At 32.9% G+C, this 20,136-nt stretch overlaps 2 protein-coding genes across 3 annotated transcripts in view; one reads left to right on the forward strand and one right to left on the reverse strand.

Annotated features, from left to right (window-relative positions):
- LOC127711318 (acyl-CoA dehydrogenase family member 10-like) overlaps positions 1-20,136 on the forward strand; it is a 75,525-nt gene that overhangs the window by 4,278 nt on the left and 51,111 nt on the right. For both annotated transcript variants that reach the window (XM_052217314.1, XM_052217313.1), the window contains exons 3-12: positions 746-894; positions 1,313-1,507; positions 3,087-3,245; positions 3,524-3,686; positions 6,591-6,685; positions 7,288-7,403; positions 9,116-9,297; positions 11,083-11,233; positions 12,660-12,805; positions 14,774-14,947. In XM_052217314.1, coding sequence (XP_052073274.1) covers positions 746-894; positions 1,313-1,507; positions 3,087-3,245; positions 3,524-3,686; positions 6,591-6,685; positions 7,288-7,403; positions 9,116-9,297; positions 11,083-11,233; positions 12,660-12,805; positions 14,774-14,947 — 1,530 coding nt within the window. The remainder of the gene's footprint in view (positions 1-745; positions 895-1,312; positions 1,508-3,086; positions 3,246-3,523; positions 3,687-6,590; positions 6,686-7,287; positions 7,404-9,115; positions 9,298-11,082; positions 11,234-12,659; positions 12,806-14,773; positions 14,948-20,136) is intronic.
- LOC127711317 (uncharacterized) overlaps positions 15,351-20,136 on the reverse strand; it is a 28,460-nt gene continuing 23,674 nt past the window's right edge. The window contains exon 7 of the mRNA XM_052217312.1: positions 15,351-20,017. Within this exon, the coding sequence (XP_052073272.1) occupies positions 19,892-20,017 (126 nt within the window). The 3' untranslated portion in view covers positions 15,351-19,891. The remainder of the gene's footprint in view (positions 20,018-20,136) is intronic.

Here is a 20,136-nt window from a genome sequence, read left to right on the forward strand (position 1 = left end):
ACGCTGAGCCAGATTTTTTATGGCTAGTTCACAGTTAACAGGAAGATATGTCACTCTACCCAGACATATTATTCTGACTCTGAGCTGACCAGTCTTTGCTCTTACTCCTTAGTGGAGAAGCAGCAAATACCAATTTTAAAGTATTTGGTTTGACCCAGCCGGGGTTTGAACCCACGACCTTCTCACACTCGAGGCAAACATGCTACCACGAGACCACAGTGGGGGTAACCATAATAATTGGCAATATAGAATAACAACTACCAATAACGATTGCCTTCATATGTCTCTATATTATATATTTATATTAATCAAGTTAGTTTTGATCTTTAATGATTTCATATTTGGTCTGTTCTCAAGATGGCATTATGTGAAAACTTGATTTTTCATTTTGTTGAGCTACATGTGTTGTTTGTTTGCTGTCTTATTGATAGTTACACTATATATTCCTTTATTCATATGTTACTATTTTGGTACTTTTTTGTGTGTTTTACAACCTTCTTTTTTTACAGACATTCATAGCAGTATTTCAATGCTGTTTTACCTTTTCTTTCATATCGTAATGGTAAACTATTTATCATTTATATTATGACATATTTTAGGCTTGACTGATTTATCATGAAATATGGCTTTCAACTAAGTGATAGCCTAGTTCAAGTATATTTTCAAGGAGGACATCTCTGACATACAGATACAGGAACTTTTGTTATTGAAGATGTTTAAAGAAGGATATTTTTTTATCTTTCAGAATTTGAGAAAAGTAAAGGTTTACCTGCAGGGCTAATCGGTAGAATGATAGTGAGAAATGGTGATGAAGGGGCGTGGTCAAAACTAGAAACGGGAGAATTGGCATTTCCACAGTTTATGGAGGCTTTTAACAAGGAATGTTCAAAAGAGGTAAAACAGAAAATGAATAAAAACAAGATTTAAAGACCTGAAAAAATTGTTTTTATTAGCCTAAGCTTTTGTTTATAAGGAGTTTCAAAAAAATATTTTATGCATTTTGACTTTCCAGGTTTTGATATCCCAACTTAAGGAAGTTTTTGCAACTGCCAATTGAAGCTTAAAATTGAAAAACAAGTTGTTAACAAAATGGCTGTAATACAAGTTGAGTTATGGTTTTGCAGGAACACATTGAGTCTTTTTGTTACAGATGGGACAGGAAGTTGAAATAACCAAGAAATTAACAAGGATCCACAAAATGTTTTTTTTTTCTCAAATCTACAAAAAATGTATATTATTCTTCAATATTTGTCCAACATTCATGTAGGGGAAGTAACTCAGTGTAATAGTTATGTTTGTATTTTTGTTACAGATGGGACAGGAAGTTGACATGACAGATATGTTTGTTTCACTACACGCTGCCCTTATAAATCCATATCCACAGATTATAGATGCTATTAAGTGTATTCGTGAGGAAGGCATGAAGACAGCCATCATCACAAATAACTGGAAACACCCTGGAAATGGTTCAGGAATGTTATCAAATCTTAAACCTCTATTTGATGTGGTAAGGGGCTTAAATACAAACACTTTGTGCTCAGTGGCAGAGTCAGGGGCGTGGGGGTGTAGTGATTACACCCTCTTTGATCACCTTAAAAATTAATTATATAATAGATATAAGAAGATGTGGTATGAGTGCCAATGAGACAACTCTCCTGGCATCCAAGTCACAATTTGTAAAAGTAAACCATTATAGGTCAAAGTATGGCCTTCAACACAGAGCCTTGTCTCGCACGGAACAGCAAGCTATAAAGGGCCCCAAAAATGACTAGTGTTAAACCATTCAAACATGAAAACCAACAGTCTTATCTATATAAAAAACAAGAAACAAGCAACACTTATGAACCACATCAACAAACGACAACCACTGAACATCAGGTTCCTGACTTAGGACAGGTGCAAACAAATGCAGCCTGTTTAAACATTTAAATAGGCACCAACCTTCACCCTAACCTGAAACAATAGTGTAACATCACAACATAGAAAGACACTCAATAAAATATCAATTGAAATGGCTTAACTCAATCAGAAAACATATTAACAATAACAAGGGAACATACACTGAAGGAATAAATTTGATATATGACACAATGTAAATACAAAATTAATAAAAAAAAAAAGGGGTGAGATGTAAAACAATATCAGAAAGACAACCATAACCATAATCATAATGCTTTCATGATTTATAATATTTTTAGAATAAAATCATCCAAAAAATTTGTAATGTTTTATGGATTTATGCACCTTTTAAAAAAGTCGGGTATCCACCATTGGTTCTTCTGTTTGAAGTAGCTATTGTCAATGTTTCTTTGCTGTGTAGTGGAAATTTTTGTAAGTCTTAAACTTGTAGTAAAGTATTTTGGCACATTACAATACTCAAGCCTGAATTTCCATAGTTGAACCAATGAAACCTGGGGATTAAATATACAGTTAAAAAATCATCCAAAACGTAGTGATTAACAGATTAAAAAAAAATGTTAAATTTATGATATCCTTTTAGGGATTATGATTTATCATATTCATTATGACCAAAAATTTAAGATATCTTTTATGTTATTGTTCTAAATTGATACCTCAGTCACCCTTTGTGCCAAAAATGATTGCAATCATCATATGAATTCTAGTATTTTATAATGATTTAAATCAGTACTAAACTCTTCTTTAAATACTTTGAATTTTTACAGTTTTCAGGCTTTTTCAAATTTCTTCCCTTTGAATAAGATGGAGAAAATGATCTTATTTGTAAACAGGTACTCTTTTTAAAATACCTAAGGGAATGACTCATTTACTCATTTAAAAGAAATGTGAAAATGGAATTTAAAGTAGCCATTGAATAGTTTCAGCTAAAATTCTGTTGTGTAAATAAAAGAGTGCAGAAAAATACCAAAAGAACATTCACACTCATAAGTAGAAAAATAAACTGACAGTGCCAATGCTTTAAAAAAAAACAAAAAACAAAAGACAAACAACAGTACACAAAAACAACATAAAAAAATTGAAGACTGAGCAAAAAGAACCCCACCTGATCTCAGGTGCTCCGGAAGGGTACAAACCTTCAAATATTCAATTGATTATCTGAATTGTAGATTATTGAATCATGTTTGCTTGGAATTAGAAAACCTGACCCCAGAATCTTTCATGCATGTCTAAAAGAACTTGACCTTCAGCCTGAAGAAACAGTGTTTTTAGATGACCTTGGTGTAAACGTGAAATCAGCAAGACAATTAGGCATAAGAACAATAAAGGTTTGTACATAGATTACATGTAGATATAAACAAACATTTATCATAATTTGATTATTCACAACAGATATAAAACATTTTAGAAATACATTGATATAATTTCCTTCATAACAAATTTATTTAATTTGTTAGCTTCCACAAGCTTTCAGGTTGTATCATGAATCCTGTTTTTTTTAGTTTTAACTGATTCAGATAAGGCTATCAAGGATTAAGGAAATTATCAAGAATGTTTATTGAATTTGTATCAGCTAATTTAACCTTAGTTTTATGGTGTATAATAGGTTACTGATCCTGATCAAGCCGTGAGAGATTTAGAGAAGGAATTAGGTGGACTGTGTATGAGATGTCATAAAGAGGATACCATAACTGTACCAAAACATCTGGAAATCAACATGGATAAACTGAAAAGCTACCTTAACTGGGCTCTGAAGTTACATTCTAAAGGTCTGTTGCATAACTTGGTTGAAATTTAAATTTATCATATCTACACAAACACAGTATAAAGCAATCACCTTTCCTGTATGTCTGTCTGTCTGTGAACAAGCTGGGTATATATTGTTGTAGCTTTACACAGTGGTGGAATACTACTACAAGATTAGCATAAAGGAATACAATTTCTGTTCAACATGTTAAAGGGGAGATAATCTAATTTGCAGGAGGAGTCATGCTTTTCTGATATATATATAGATTCTACCGCTGCAGTGTAATACGATATTTATTCATTCGAGACAGTTTAATTTTAAATATTTAAAATTTGACTGTTGAGAGTGGATAAATATCATCTTGCATGAGATTTGGTGGTGGAATCTGTTTCTCTTATGATTTTTAGATGATTTGCAGACGGTATCTAGTCATTTCGCATCATAACCATTTCGTACCATTGTCATTTCGTACCCAAAATTACCATTTTGTACCATGAATTTGCCATTTCGTACCATGAACATAAACCATTTCGTGCCATATATGGAAAAAAATTACCATTTCGTACGATATGGAAAAAATGATTTACCATTGCGTACCATATGGAAAAAATGCTTTATCATTTCGTACCATATGGGAAAAAATGCTTTACCATTTTGAATCATATGAAAGTTGAACTTTACTATAACTAACTTGGTACATGAAAAATATTTAGTTTTAAATGGGAATATTAGTATGGAAGTTAGTGCAATTAAAAGACTTTTTTTTATTTTGAGTTGCGTCCATGTCCAGTTTCAATTTAGTGCAATTTTCCATATGGTTCAGAATGTTATACATTATAATCTTCCATATAGTATGAAATGGTCATGGTACGAAATGGTCATGGATATGAAATGGTTTTTGCTATGGTACAAAATGGGTGGTACGAAATGGTTATGGTACGAAATGACTATAATTCTTGCAGGCAATCATAATCCTTCTTTTCGAATGATCTGCAAAAAGATGTGTTCTTTCTATGTGACGTCATCAGGCATGGTCGCTTTTTTTCATGACACCACAATAGGAATTTCAGAGAAAAGCAAAAAATTTGAAGTCATAATCAAATTTTGACCAATGTCAAACTGAGATCAAACGAACCACACTTTGATTAAATAAAATAATCGACATGTCAGGAAAAGGATAAATTGAGTAAGAATAAGAGAAATATATGTTTATTTTAAAAACCGTAGGTTTTATGTATATTTATAGATGAGAATTATTCCAAAAACATGTGTCTTGTGCAATATAATTGGTATTATATATTTATACTATGTTCTGAAGATAAGTCTTAAAATATGGGGAAAAACTACTGGTTTGAAGTTACTTTTGCTTGACAAGTCCAACGAAAAAGTCACATATGACCATCCTCTGTACTTACATGATTAGAATTTTTTATGAATATTTGCACATGAGGCAATCACCAATGTCCTCCACTATTGCCCTACTCTACCTTTGTTCTGCCTCTCCCCATGTCATTCCCATGTTTCTTAGTTCACTCTCTATGGTCCATTGCCTTGTTTTTCTTGTGTCTTGTCTTTTATTTCTTTTCCCATTTGGTGCCAATGAAGGCCCATTTTAGTAACATCATTTTTGAATTTTATTATACATGGCCAAACCATTTCCAACATCTTTCTTCCATTTCTTCTTTAATATCTGTTGTGATGTTAGATTATATAGGTCTTTATTACTTATAGTTTTACGAAAATTTCTGGCAAATTGTATGCAGACATGTATGGTGGAATGCTGAAGATTGAAGTCAGTCTTTTATGACCATCCTACAGTCTATACAAAACTCAAATTACTTTATGAAATTTTAAAATGTCCTGGAGATGAATACTGTAAATTCAGAAATTATTGCGATGTTTTTATTATTGTGAAAAATGCGACAGGATTATAATCGCAATAATTTAAACTCGCATTTTGAAATTTTTTATATGATTTAAACAGGGTTTTTCTCAATATCTCAAAAATTAAAATCGCATTATAGTCTAAAATGACAAAATCCCAATAATAAATCCATGCAATAATTTCTGAATTTACAGTATATATAATAAAATTTATAAGGGGTTTTTCATGAGGTAAACAACTGTTTGGCTCATAAAATCTCAAATCAAAACATTGCAATGTCAAAGATGTGTTCATTGATTGAAAACAGCTCTTGTTATAGCAGTCTTAATTTTAAGAATCTGAATGCCTCATATTTCCTAAGGGTAAAGTTGAAATTGTTAGAACCGTTTTATATTTATAGTTGTTGAATGTTTTATAGTGTGAGAAGTCCTCTGTTAGTCTTAATAATTATATTCATTTTGTTTCATCAAAATTATAATCAAGTATAAGTACTTTGGTGGATAGTTCTCCAATTGGCAAAGATGCCACATCTTTTTCGGATTGAATATCTTCACATACAATTCTAGTCTAAAATGATTTTTTTTGTTTGGTAACAAAAAACAAGAGAGGATACAATTGGGGCATTAAAAGCAATTAAAGGAAGGCATAACAACAAAAAATGAAATAGCCTTTCAAGACGTCATAATTATTTGGACTGATATATTTCTAGAAAAAAAACTTTAAGATGATACTAAATTAGTTCCCCTCTAAAACTGCAGAACATTGTGGGCAGGTCTAACTTAAAATGTCACCTAATTTATCAAAAGATGGGATTTACATGGTAAAGGGTATTCAAAATAACTATTTGAAAATTTTTGGAGTCCGAACAATGCACCAAATTTAAGATGATTACATAAGATAATAGATCATATTTACAACTTCACATGCATGCAACATATAAAAAAGAAGATGTGGTATGATTGCCAATGAGACAACTCTCCACAAGAGACCTAGTGACACAGAAATTAACAACATAGTTTACATTATTTATTCTATTTTTAGATCCTCCTGTAATACGATGTTTTAGGCATGGTCAATCCAATCCTACATATTACGTCTTCTATGGAGGAAAACATCTTGTTCTAAGGAAAAAACCAGTAAGTAGGAAGCTTGCAAGGGTTTTTTTTCAGGTGTTTTGTCAATTGACAGGTCTGTGTGTTAATGCAACTGTCTGTGATATAGCAAGGTGTATATTCATTAGGTGTCAATTATTTTGTTTGTCTGCATAAAGACAGGACCTCTGTGGCTGAGTGGTCTTAGTAGATAATTTAATCACTAGTCTGTCAACTCTGAGATTGTGAGTTTGAACCCCTTTCTTGGCGAGGCGTGTACAACTGTTAATTGCCCAAAATTGATGGTTTTCTCAGGATACTCTGGCTTTCTCTACCAATAAAAACTGGACATATGCCACAGCCAAGGTATCTGAAAGATGAGTTAAACACCAACATACAAAAAACTGCATAGAGTTCATCTTTAACAAGCTGTAGTGTTTTGAATCCTATAACTGTAATAAGCTAGACTTTGTTATCAAATTTCAAATGGAATTTCAATTAGAGATATTTTTACATGTAGAGAAATCAAGTATATTACTTTTCCAAAGCTTAAGGTATTTAAATATATGTTTTCTTTAAGAAAATTATAAAAAATAAAGTGAACCTTAATTTAAAGAATTGCACAATATTTTAAAATTCAATTGCAGCCTGGAAAATTACTGCCTTCAGCACATGCTGTAGAGAGAGAGTTTAAAGTAATGAAAGCTGTTGGACAACATGGTGTACCAATACCTAAGATGTATGGCCTTTGTGAAGACAGCAGGTAGGTCTTAAGTTATCTCCCCTGGTGTAATTAGAGCAAAGCTGTTGGACAACATGGTGTACCAATACCTAAGATGTATGGTCTTTGTGAAGACAGCAGATAGGTCTTAAGTTATCTCCCCTGGTGTAATTAGAGCAAAGCTGTTGGACAACATGGTTTACCAATACCTAAGATGTATGGCCTTTGTGAAGACAGCAGGTAGGTCTTACGTTATCTCCCCTGGTGTAATTAGAGCAAAGCTTTTGGACAACATGGTGTACCAATACCTAAGATGTATGGTCTTTGTGAAGACAGCAGGTAGGTCTTAAGTTATTTCCTCTGTTGCAATTAGAGCAAAATTGTACCTTTACATAAGATGAATAACCTTTGTGAAGACAGCAGGTATGTCTTAAGTTATGTTTGACAATATGGTGAACCTACACCTAAGATGTATGATATTTGTGAATACAGCAGCTAGGTCTTAAGTTGTCCCCCCTGATGTAATCAGAGGAAAACTATTGGATGGGATGGTATATAGGTACCTAAGATGTATGGCCTTTGTAAAGACAGCAGGTAAGTTTTAAGTTATCTCCCCTGTTGTAATCAGAGGAAAACTGTTGGATTGGATGGTATTTTGGTACCTTAGATGTATGGCCTTTGTGAAGACAGCAGGTAGGATTTAATTTATGTCCTCTGTTGAAATCAGATCTGAGGAAACTTTTGGACGAGATGGTGTACCAACACCTAAGATGTATGGCTTTTGTAAGAACAGCAGGTAGATTAGGTCCTAAGTAATCCCCCCTGATGAAACCAGAGGAAAACTATTGGATTGGATGGTATATAAGTGCCTAAGATGTATGGCCTTTGTAAAGACAGCAGGTAGGTTTTAAGTTATCTCCCCTGATGTAATCAGAGGAAAACTGTTGGATGGGATGGTATTTAGATACCTAAGATTGTGGCCTTTTTGAAGAAAGCAGGTAGACTTAATTTATGTCCTCTGTTGTAATTAGATCAGAGGAAACTTTTGGACGTGATGGTGTACCTATACCTAAGATGTATGGCCTTTGTAAGAACAGCAGTAAGATCTGGTCCTAAGTTATCTCCCCTGCTGTTATCAGAGCAAAACTGTTGGGCAGCATTGTGTACCTATGTTTCTTAAAATCTGTTTACCCTTCCGGAGCACCTGAGATCACCCCTTGGGTTTTTGTTGGGTTTGTGTTGCTAAGTCTTTGATTTTCTATGCTGTGTTTTGTATACTGTTGTTGTTGACTTCTCCTCATTTTTAGTTTTCTGCCATGGCATTGTCAGTTTGTTTTCAACTTATGAGTTTGAATATCCCTGTGGTATCTTTCACCTCTCATTTTTTCACCAATTAGCTTAACCCATGCCGCATAGCAAGCTATAAAAAGCTGTGACATAAAAAAATGTAAAACAATTCAAATAAGAAAACCAACAGCCTGATTTTAATTTATGTACAAAACAACAAACAAAAAACAAATATGATATACAGGGACAAACGATAACCTCTCAAACCTCCTGTTGGTCTTATAAGTGTAATTAACATGTTTTGAAGAACTTTTTTTTAGTTTTTCTAATGATACATCATTTAAAAGGTAAGTATTTCAAGTAGATACATCACCCATATTAAAGCAATCAGAAAATTATTTTTATTATATAGTTGCTGGTAAAAAAATGAACTAATTCTATATTAACTTCTCAATTTTATTTTCTAGTTTGATAGGAACACCATTTTATATCATGGAGTATGTAGACGGAAGAATATTCAAAGATCGTGCTCTTACTGGATTGACACGACAGCAGCGACGTGAGGTCTATTCTGAGATGATCAGTACTCTTGTAAAGATACATTCTGTGAATATATCAGCTGCTGGCCTGGATGATTATGGGAAGAAAGGTTAGTACACAGAAAATATTTTCTCATTTTTTGCTCACCTGTCCAATAGGGTCAAGTGAGCTATTCTCATCACTTATTTTCAGATGTCAAATATTGATTGCATGGAAGAATAAGATTAATATATTTATTGTTTCTTGCTTAACCTTGAGGGGCAATTATTTCAAGCATATTCAGGATGAGAAAAAAATAACAATAAATACAATAAGAAGGTCCATAAAGTGAGATGAGCTGGATGAAGGGCAGGAAATATGGTCTGCCACTTGAAGATAAGAGTATATTTGAAAGGCAGGAAATTTTGCCTTGCAACAGGCCACCTGCAATCCCTCAGAGATATGATGTTCCTAAACATGCATAGAGCATGGCACTCATCCTAAACAACCTGATGCGGCTGTGAATTTTTACATCCTGCACAGTCAAATGGACGCCTCACTGTAGCAAGGGTTTTACTGCTGGAATGAGAGAAGTCCAGATGGCCATATTTTTATACTCCAGTTAAGTTCAACCCTTGGAGTTGAAAAACAAGAGTCCTTTTAATTTTTATGAACATGGTAAAATAAACATATTCCCAAATTAAAGTTAATTCTAATAATAATAATAATATGTACTGCAGTACATTATGTACTACCTTTGAAACATAACACCTTGTGTTAGATAAACTATAATCTACTACTGCATCTTGTAGGATATTTTTCTTCACAAGACTTTAAATTTTATATACTTTACTCTGTAATGTTTTATTTAAAAAAAATTGAACTATTAAAATTAAGGAAACAATTACTGGGTAAACCGCACACATATAAAGCAAAAAAAGGTCATAGTCCGGATTGGTAAAAATCTACAAAGGCCATAGTCAGCATTGGTAAAATCTACAAAGACCATAGTCAGGATTGGTAAAAATCTACAAAGACCATAGTCAGCATTGGTAAAAATCTACAAAGGCCATAGTCAGGATTGGAAAATCTACAAAGGTCATAGTCAGCATTGGTAAAAATCTACAAAGGCCATAGTCAGCATTGGTAAAAATCTACAAAGGCTATAGTCAGCATTGGTAAAAATCTACAAAGGCCATTGTCAGCATTGGTAAAAATCAACAAAGGCCATAGTCAGCATTGGTAAAAATCTACAAAGGCCATAGTCAGCATTGGTAAAAATCAACAAAGGCCATAGTAAGTATTGGTAAAAATCTACAAAGTCCATAGTCAGCATTGGTAAAAATCAACAAAGGCCATAGTCAGCATTGGTAAAAATCTTCAAAGGCCATAGTCAGCATTGGTAAAAATCAACAAAGGTTATAGTCAGCATTGGTAAAAATCTACAAAGGCCATAGTCAGCATTGGTAAAAATCAACAAAGGCCATAGTCAGCATTGGTAAAAATCTACAAAGGCCATAGTCAGCATTGGTAAAAATCTACAAAGGCCATAGTCAGCATTGGTAAAAATCAACAAAGGCCATAGTCAGCATTGGTAAAAATCTACAAAGAATAATAAGCAGTAGGTCCAGTATACTTATTTTTTTTATGTGTTTGATTTCACAAATTTTCTTTTCCTACCATATGGTAAGATGTGTTTTATGGGTAATGAATGTTTAATTTGAAACATGTCGAAGGAAACACAGTTTGGTCTGTCTATTCGGTATTCGTTTGAGTTGAATTATGGGTATATCGAAAAATTTCTCTGGTCCGGCTGATGTCGAAATAACGAGAGTCAACTGACTGAACTGTATTTAAAATTCAAAATTCCCAACTGACTGAACTGTATTTAAAATTCAAAATTCCCTTTTTGTAGGTGGATATTTACAGAGGAATATTACCCGCTGGACTAGACAGTATGAAGCCAGTAAAACACACGAGATAGAAGCTATGGACAAACTTATCAAGTGGTTATCAGAACATTTACCACAAGATGAACGTGTTACAGTGGTCCATGGAGACTTTAGGTTAGATTCTCTGATAAATAGAAACAAATAAAATCTTGTCTTTTTGTCGAGCCTGCGACTTTTGTCGCAAAAGCGAGACATAGCAATCCTACATTCTTTCGTGGTCGGCGGCGGCGGCGTCCACAAATATTCACTCTGTGGTTAAAGTTTTTGAAATTTTAATAACTTTCTTAAACTATCCTGGATTTCTACCAAACTTGGACAGAAGCTTGTTTATGATCATAAGATAGTTTCCAGAAGTAAATTTTGTAAAAAAAAATCCTGTTTATCCGTATTTTACTTATAAATGGACTTAGTATTTCTGCCAGTTAGCATGACATTCACTCTGTGGTTAAAGTTTTTAAAATTTTAATAACTTTCTTAAAATATCCTGGATTTCTACCAAACTTTGACAGAAGCTTGTTTATGATCATAAGATAGTATCCAGAAGTAAATTTTGTAAAAAAAATCCTGTTTGTCCATATTTTACTTATAAATGGACTTAGTTTTTCTTCCAGTTAACATTACATTCACTCTGTGGTTAAAGTTTTAAAAATTTTAATTTCTTAAACTATCCTGGATTTGTACCAAACTTGGACAGAAGCTTGTTTATGATCAAAAGCTAGTACATGTATCTAGAAGGAAATTTTGTAAAAATCTATTTCCTGTTTTTCCGTATATTACTTATAAATGGACTTAGTTTTTCTTCCAGTTAGCATTACATACAGTCTGCAGTTAAAGTTTTTAAAACATTTATTAGATTCATAAACCATCCTGGATTTTTACCAAACTTGGACAGAAGCTTCTTACAATCAAAAGATAGCATCTAGAGGAAAATTTTTAATAATTTTTTCTCCATTTTTGTTAAGCCTGCGACTAACAGCAAAAGAAGCCAGACACTGGGTTACGCGGACCCCTTACGAATTTTTCTTTTTCACCAGTTATTGTAATATTTGGAACAATAGGAACTTAATACCAGGAAAGAAATCTCTTAACTAGAAAACAGATTTTATGTAATATAAGCTGGTGTACATAAAAAAGATCAAGATACACTATTTCTGTCGAAGTATTTATAAAAATTAGAAGATGTGGTATGATTGCCAATGAGACAAGTTAACTCTGCTCTAGGTACGCAATGAATATTGTATCTTTCTATTGTATAGATATAGAAATGATGTGACTAGTGCTTTTCATAGCACACTTTACTTTACTCTTAAAACAATTTTTACTTAATAGATAGAAATTCTGCATACTAATAATCACCCCTGCCCCCAGTCATATACTTGTCAGTAGTTTTCATTGTTTATTTGTTCAAAGTATTTCGAAACCATAACATTTCTAGGTAAGTGCTTGTCTTTTGGGAAAAGTTGGTTTATTCAATTTCTCATTAAGAAAAATTCTGTGCACTCATAACTAGAATACATAAATCAGATAATTTATATTTCAGAGTAGATAATATGATATACCATCCAACAAAAACTGTTGCCATAGGAGTTATTGACTGGGAACTCTCCACCATAGGAGATCCATTAACTGATTTAGCTACCTGTTGTCTTGGTTACTACACACCATCACAACTTGATGTCATACCTGGCAAGTATATCACATTGTTAACTGTCAAAGCAAATCAATTAAAACCCCAGTTTTTGGAATGATATAAAATAGAATATCTTTTTTTTCATTATTTTTTATGCAACAATCAATTTTTCACATCCTTCTTGTTCTTTATACCATTGTCACATGGATAGGGATATCAACGCTAATGATTAAACCCACCACATTTATAATTTAACCGGCCAAGCCAGAATACAGAACCAGATGTCCATTGCCTTCCTATTTTACTTGCCTTTCATTCCTAATATTGAATGAAAATGATACTTAAAGAATTGCATGTATCTGAAGGCCTTTTCTGGATTTACCTTCGTTAGGAACTTTCTTTATTTGTCTGATTTGTATTTTCCTCATGCATAGTTGCCATCTTCTAGCATTGAGAAATCAAGGTTCTCTAATTTTTATACGCCAATCAATTTTTGACGGGACGTATTATGTTATACAAATGTCCGGTGTCCGTCCGTCTGTCTGTCCGGCGTAAACATGTCGCACCGTAACTTGAGAATGACTTATCCAAATTTCATGAAACTTAACATAGTTGTTTCTTATGATGGTCAAACGATCTGTATACTTTTTGGTGAAAATAAGATTAAAACTTTTTGAGTTACAGGACTTAGTAACTGAAACAGGTGTGTGTTTTTTTTTCACATGTCGCGCCGTATCTCAAAAACAATTTATGATTATTGCTTAAAACTTTACACACTTCTTAGTTATATTAATGTTAAGATCTGTATACTTTTTGGTGATGATTCAAAATTTTATTTTAGAAATATTGAGTATTTTGTTAATAAAGGGGGAGGGGTTTTTCACATGTGGCGCCTTATCTCAAAAACAGTTTATGATTATTGCTTAAAACTTTACACACTTCTTAGTTATATTAACCTTAAGATCTGTATACATATTGGTGATGATTCAAAATTTTATTTTTGAGTTATTGAGTATTTTGTAAAAAAAGGGGGAGGGGTTTTTCACATGTCGCGCCGTATCTCAAAAACGATTTATGATTATTGCTTAAAATTTTACACACTTCTTAGTTATATTAATCTAAAGATCTGTATACTTTTTGGTTTTGATTCAAAATTTTATTTTAGAGATATTGAGTTTTTTGAAGAAAAAAAAAGGGGGTTTTCGCATGTCACGCCGTATGTCAGAAACTATTTATGCTTATTGCATAAAAATTCCCACACAAGACGACGGGCGTATCATGCGCTCATGGCGCAGCTGTTTATTTTAACTTTTTTCACATTTCCCAACCGAATGTGAATAAATTGTTCTCCTCACTAGTAAAATATCTGTTCTCAGCAAATGATTGGTTGAAATTTAATTATGACGTCAAATTTTCATGGTTTTTTCTGAATTTCCTATTGTGACATCATGAAAAAAGGCAACCATGCCTGATGATGTCACATATAAAGAACACAACTTTCTGCAAATCTTTAAAAAGGAAGGATAAAAATCATTAGAGAAACAGATACCACCACTATAACTCGATATTTCTCCACTCTCAACAATTAAATTTTAATTATTTAAAAAGCTCGGCAAGCCTCACTCTTTAAACATTAAAATTTAACTGTCTCGAGTGGATAAATATCGTAACACACTTGTTGCATTGATGGAATCTATATATTTACAATATAAGATAAGCTTGTAGGCTACATTTGTCAGCACCATGAAAGGAAGTAGCCATTACTTGATTAGAACCTAATTTTTCCTCAATCCATGAAAACTATTACCCACACAAATAAGTGAATTCACAGTGTTTAAAACATACATAAATAATTAGTGGTTATTTTCCTCCAAGGCAATCTAGGTGTGATCAACAATTAGCATTTGTAATGGAAGAGGAGAAGGGCATTGTGCATGAATACCAGGGATACAAGTTGTGTTAATGCTATAACAAGAAATCCCCATAAGGAGCCTCTCTTTAATAAGGATGTTTATTTTTTACAGCTTTAGGTGACTTGGACTTAAAAGAGCTAGGGATACCTACAGTAGAGGAAGTTGTTGCTGAATATTGTCAAAAAATAGGGATTGCCCCAATACATAACTGGGACTGGTATGTAGCTTTTGGACTATTCAGGATGGCAGCCATTATCCAAGGGGTATACAAGAGATCTCTTCAAGGTAAGTGCATTTGATTTGTACCAACAAATGTAAATAGAAGGTCCAATTTGGTGCACATAGACTCTTCTGTTTAGTCTGATCTTGAAAAAGTGAAAGCTTTGTACAAAATACCTTGAAGATGTCAGAATCCCACAGTATGGCTGTGAAAACTGTATGAAATGCATTGTTTCAAAGCTTTGTAGATTTTTTAATAAGATCCATTAAAACCATATAAAGATGACATACTTTTCATGGAATTAGGAATCTTTTATTTGTCAGCAGATGTGGGCTTTGAAAAGTTAGAACACATATATTTTTCTTTAATGCTAGTATTGATAGACACTGCGCTTCCATATTAATTCTAGTATAGTGACATTGATTAGTGTCTTACATTTTTAAAAATAACATTATCAATAAAACAAAATTATTTTTTTCACACATTTTATTGAATATATATACATGAAAATATTGAAAAGTAAATGATAATAAACATTATGTTAAAATTATAATTTCAAAAATATTTGTCACTAGTAAGTACACAATTTAGTAAGGAATCATTACAGAAACAATACAGTATTAATGACTATGAGAGCTAGACCTAAAGTTTGTGGACTAAATGTATAAAGTTTACAAATTTAACTCAGAAGTAATTACAGTATTTTTATTATTTGTCAATTATTTCTAAATCATTATTAGATCATTGGATTATTCCACTAAAATTCCAGCAATATAGAAAATATAAATTCTTCTGTAACCATAAAAAGTGTGAAAGTTATTCTTTCAACCATTTAAACTTTCTTTTTGAAAACTATGACAAATTTTGCTTTAAGAATTCAGATTTGAAAGTAATGATCACAAATAATGACATCAAAATGAATATTTTCTAAGTGTATCTAAATGTATATTTTTTTGTCCAAAAATATTTTGATCACACCTTGTATATATATATATTATTTCACATCTAATCCCTGCAATTAAGAATGGTTTTGAAACAAAAACAAAATGTACCAAAAAAATGAATTGCTTATGTAAAGGTAAAATTAAACTTATAAATAGGGATGTTGCAAAAGTAAACAAATATAAAATGTACCAGAAAAAATCTAATATTCTACAATAATATACACTTGAAAACAGCAATATTTACAAAGCAAAAAGATTTTGAAGATTACTTTCAATCTTTATTTTGAAATCAAATCAAAGTAACAAACAAAAACTGCAAGACTGACCTTCTAGTAATAGCATTGAAGTTGTCAATCGAAAAGATAGTTGTTGCCATGTTTTTGAGTTACAACAACACAACATCAAAGACTCAAATGCCTGAGTTGAGTAGAATATTTTTTAATTGGTTGAGTGGTCTATACTGAACATTCAAATTGATGGCAATATAAAATGGAAAATGGGAAAACATCTTTAAAATACTCAACAAAGGATGGTGCACAATTTTTAATAGGTTTGCAAATTTACTATGAAGTTCCAAAGATCAGGGTTAAAAAAAAATGTTATCATCTTTTGAAATGTCTTTTTATGAAATGACTAAGTTCCCAATCTGGAAAAAGGGAAAAAATTCTTCAAATCAACATGTGTGCAATCTTTCTGTGAAGTTTCAGAGATCTTGGTGAAAAACTACACCAGGAGTTAATAACCTGTAAAATGTAAAAATCATACCCTCCATACCCTCCTGCCCATTCTCCTACACACTATTCTCATTCCATAAACTAGTTTTGGACCCTACTTGACAGTCCAATAATGAATTCATACAATGAACATACTTAAAAAGTGTAAGGTAAACAACAAAGAAATATCACAAATGGAAATAAACAGTCCAATTTGTGTTTCGTCACAAAAAACACAGTTCTTTTCAATGATCAGTACAAACTTTACACATGTAAATAATATCATGTTTTGATAACACACTATTGGAAAACAATATTTAAGGAGAAAAGTAATAACTAATCACTTGTAAGCAAAAGAAAAAAAATTTCTTACTACTAGCTTTCATTCCATTCTATCCCAAATTTAATTGAAAATGTACGTTGTTGTCATTGGTTGCTGTCTGCTATTTTTGTGTATATTCATTGTAGTAGTTTTAATTTAGGGCCTTGGTTTTCTGTTTTGAATAATTTCACATTTGGCATGCCTTTTATTACTATTAGGTATTAGTTTTGCTCATTGTTATAGAAGGGGCCTCAATTGGTCTAATTAGTTCATCTGCTGTATCACTAGCCTGTCAAGACACTGAGGTTGTGAGTTCCAATCCCACGTGTGGCAGTGAGTTGGACTCTAATCTTAATTGATTTGGATTGCCTGTTTCCTGCTGAAGGTCAGTGGTTCTCACCAGTTACTCCGACTCCCTCCACCAATAAAACAAGCCAATAAATAGCCAATAGTGCTGAAAGTGGCACTAAAAACCAAACAATTAATCAATCAATTGTTGTTATCCATTGTAGAACAGACCTAAGTGTTTTCCTTGTTCTTTGGTCTTTGTAGATGGTTGTCTCATTTGCATAATCTTTTTTACGCCCCACTCAATGAATTTGCTAGTGGGTAAAATCATTTTACCCAGTCAGGTGTCTGTCTTTAGTCACTTTGTTTGTCATGCTAGTGCCTTCATACTTAGTCAAATTCTCTTCAAATTTGAAACCTTGAATGACACATATTAATTTTCAGAAAAATATGAAATGGTTATCAACTTTTTTCAGGAGGGAGGACTTGTGAAAATATCCAATATTATATCTTGTCGTCAAGATAGAGCATTCATTTCTTAATAGATCCTCTAACATTTGTATGAAGGTTTCCAATTCGAAACTATGGATGCAAAATGATATTCAGAAAAACCTACCGTAATTGGTGGACCAAATGATAAGGAGGGCGACATATGAAAATATCCTGTAATAATTTTTCTGCCTGGATAGTGCCTTTTTTGGAAAGTTTGCTATAGCTTGCTTACTACGATTTTCACAATATTTATTAAAGACGTAAAAGCCAGAGTGTATCGAAAGTATCCTGGTATCTCTTCTCGGCGCACAACAAACTCGGACTATAATAAACTTGGCGTATTACATAATCGGCATCAGAAAATCAGACTATAACAAAATTCGTAATTATACTACTTGCTATTAAGTCTCCCAAACAAAGTTTGGTGACTTATTGTTTTGCTCAGTTCTTATTATTTTTCTTCTTGAGGTCTATTTAGGGGTATTTTGAGGGGCCAAAGAAGCGAGGGATTTACTGTAGATCCCTATGGGATTTATTTTTTTTAAATTTTCAAATGACTATTACTTGAAAACAGCAAGTGAAAGACACACACGGTTTTCAGTAATGATCACAGGATCATAAAACAAATCAAATGAAATATAGCGGGAGTCCCTCTGGATCAGCCCCACCCCCTCCTGTTTGAGAACTTGTAAACAGTTGAGATCCCCACCCCTAAACCATATATATTCTTGCATGGGACAATAAAACAAGTCAAATGAAATATAGGGGGAGTCCCTGGGTGTCACCCCCACCCATCCTGTTTTGAGAACTTGTAAACAGTCAAGATCCCCACCCCGAAACCATATATATTCTTGTACGGGACAATAAAACAAATCAAATGAATTAAAAGGCGAGTCCTCTGGGGTCACTCCCACCCCCTTCCTGTTTAAGAACTTGTAAACAGTCGAGATCCCCACCCATAAACCATATATATTCTTGTATGGGACAATAAAACAAATCAAATGAAATATAGAGGAAGTCCACAGGGGTCACCCCACCCCCCTTCTTTTTGAAATCTTGTGAACGGTAGAGATCCCCACCCCTAAACCATATATATTCTTGTATGGGACAATAAAACAAGTCAAATGAAATATAGGGGGAGTCCCTGGGTGTCACCCCCACCCCATTCTGTTTTGAGAACTTGTAAACGGTCAAGATCCCCACCCCAAAACCATATATATTCTTGTACGGGACAATAAAACAAATCAAATGAAATAAAAGGCAAGTCCCCTGGGGTCACTCCCACCCCCTTCTTGTTTAAGAACTTGTCAACGGTCGAGATCACCACTCATAAACCATATATATTCTTGTATGGGACAATAAAACAAATCAAATGAAATATAGAGGAAGTCCACAGGTGTCACCCCACCCCCTTCTTTTTGAAAAGTTGTAAACGGTTGAGATCCCCACCCCTAAACCATATATATTCTTGTATGGGACAATAAAACAAATCAAATGAAATATAGGGGGCGTCCCTGGGTGTCACCCCCACCCCATCCTGTTTTGAGAACTTTTAAATGGTCAAGATCCCCACCCCGAAAACATATATATTCTTGTATGGGACAATAAAACAAATCAAATGAAATAAAAGGCGAATCCCCTGGGGTCACTCCCACCCCCTTCCTGGGAATGACAAATTATGGGAGTTTTGTTTGGGAGACTTCGTAACAGCATCATGTTACAATTATTTCTTGTATTCAGTCATTTTTTTTAAAGTCGGAAAAAAAATTAAACACCCAATCTACACATTTACAACCTATTTGAAATATTACACATCTACCGTTGCAAACTTTCCACAGGTGCTATCCAGCACTTTGATTATCAGATAGTCTTTAATTTGTATGAAGGCTTCTAGTCATCAAACCATGTACAAGTTTAATGGTCAAAAGATCCGAAAAATGTGAAAAAGTGGACCAATTTTGGGGTAGAAGAACTTGTAAAAATACCCAGTATGATTTATGTTTGGGCTTACTGTATGATAGCTTCCTCACTAAAGTTTCATTCATTGATATTGTAGTGTATAAAATTTATGATACACATATTTCAAGTGTATGTCCAATGCATTACAAGTATAGGGTATATATTCAAAAATATTTGAATACTTTGATTTCACTATGAATTTTGAATTGTCCTTTCAATAAACATGCCGTAACTTTCTGGATGATTGATGTTTGTGATGAACTTTTATCATGTATCAGTAAATTAAATGAATTATTCATTAAATGTGTTGTGTGTTCCATTAATGTTTAGTAATTCATCTATTATTGATTCAACATGTTCTGGAAATCCATCATTGTAGTCTGAAGGTTGGTCTGTTGAAGGGCATGGACTCAATTTCTGAAAGGGAAAAAATATATCAGGTTGTTCATTGCATTATTATAAATTGTATTTTTATTAAGGCTAGTGATATTCTTACTACATTGTTTTAAATTGCTTTGATTGATAATGTGTTTTGA

The sequence above is a fragment of the Mytilus californianus genome, unplaced genomic scaffold (assembly GCF_021869535.1).
Source record: "Mytilus californianus isolate M0D057914Y unplaced genomic scaffold, xbMytCali1.0.p SCAF_8, whole genome shotgun sequence".
Taxonomy (NCBI): domain Eukaryota; kingdom Metazoa; phylum Mollusca; class Bivalvia; order Mytilida; family Mytilidae; genus Mytilus; species Mytilus californianus.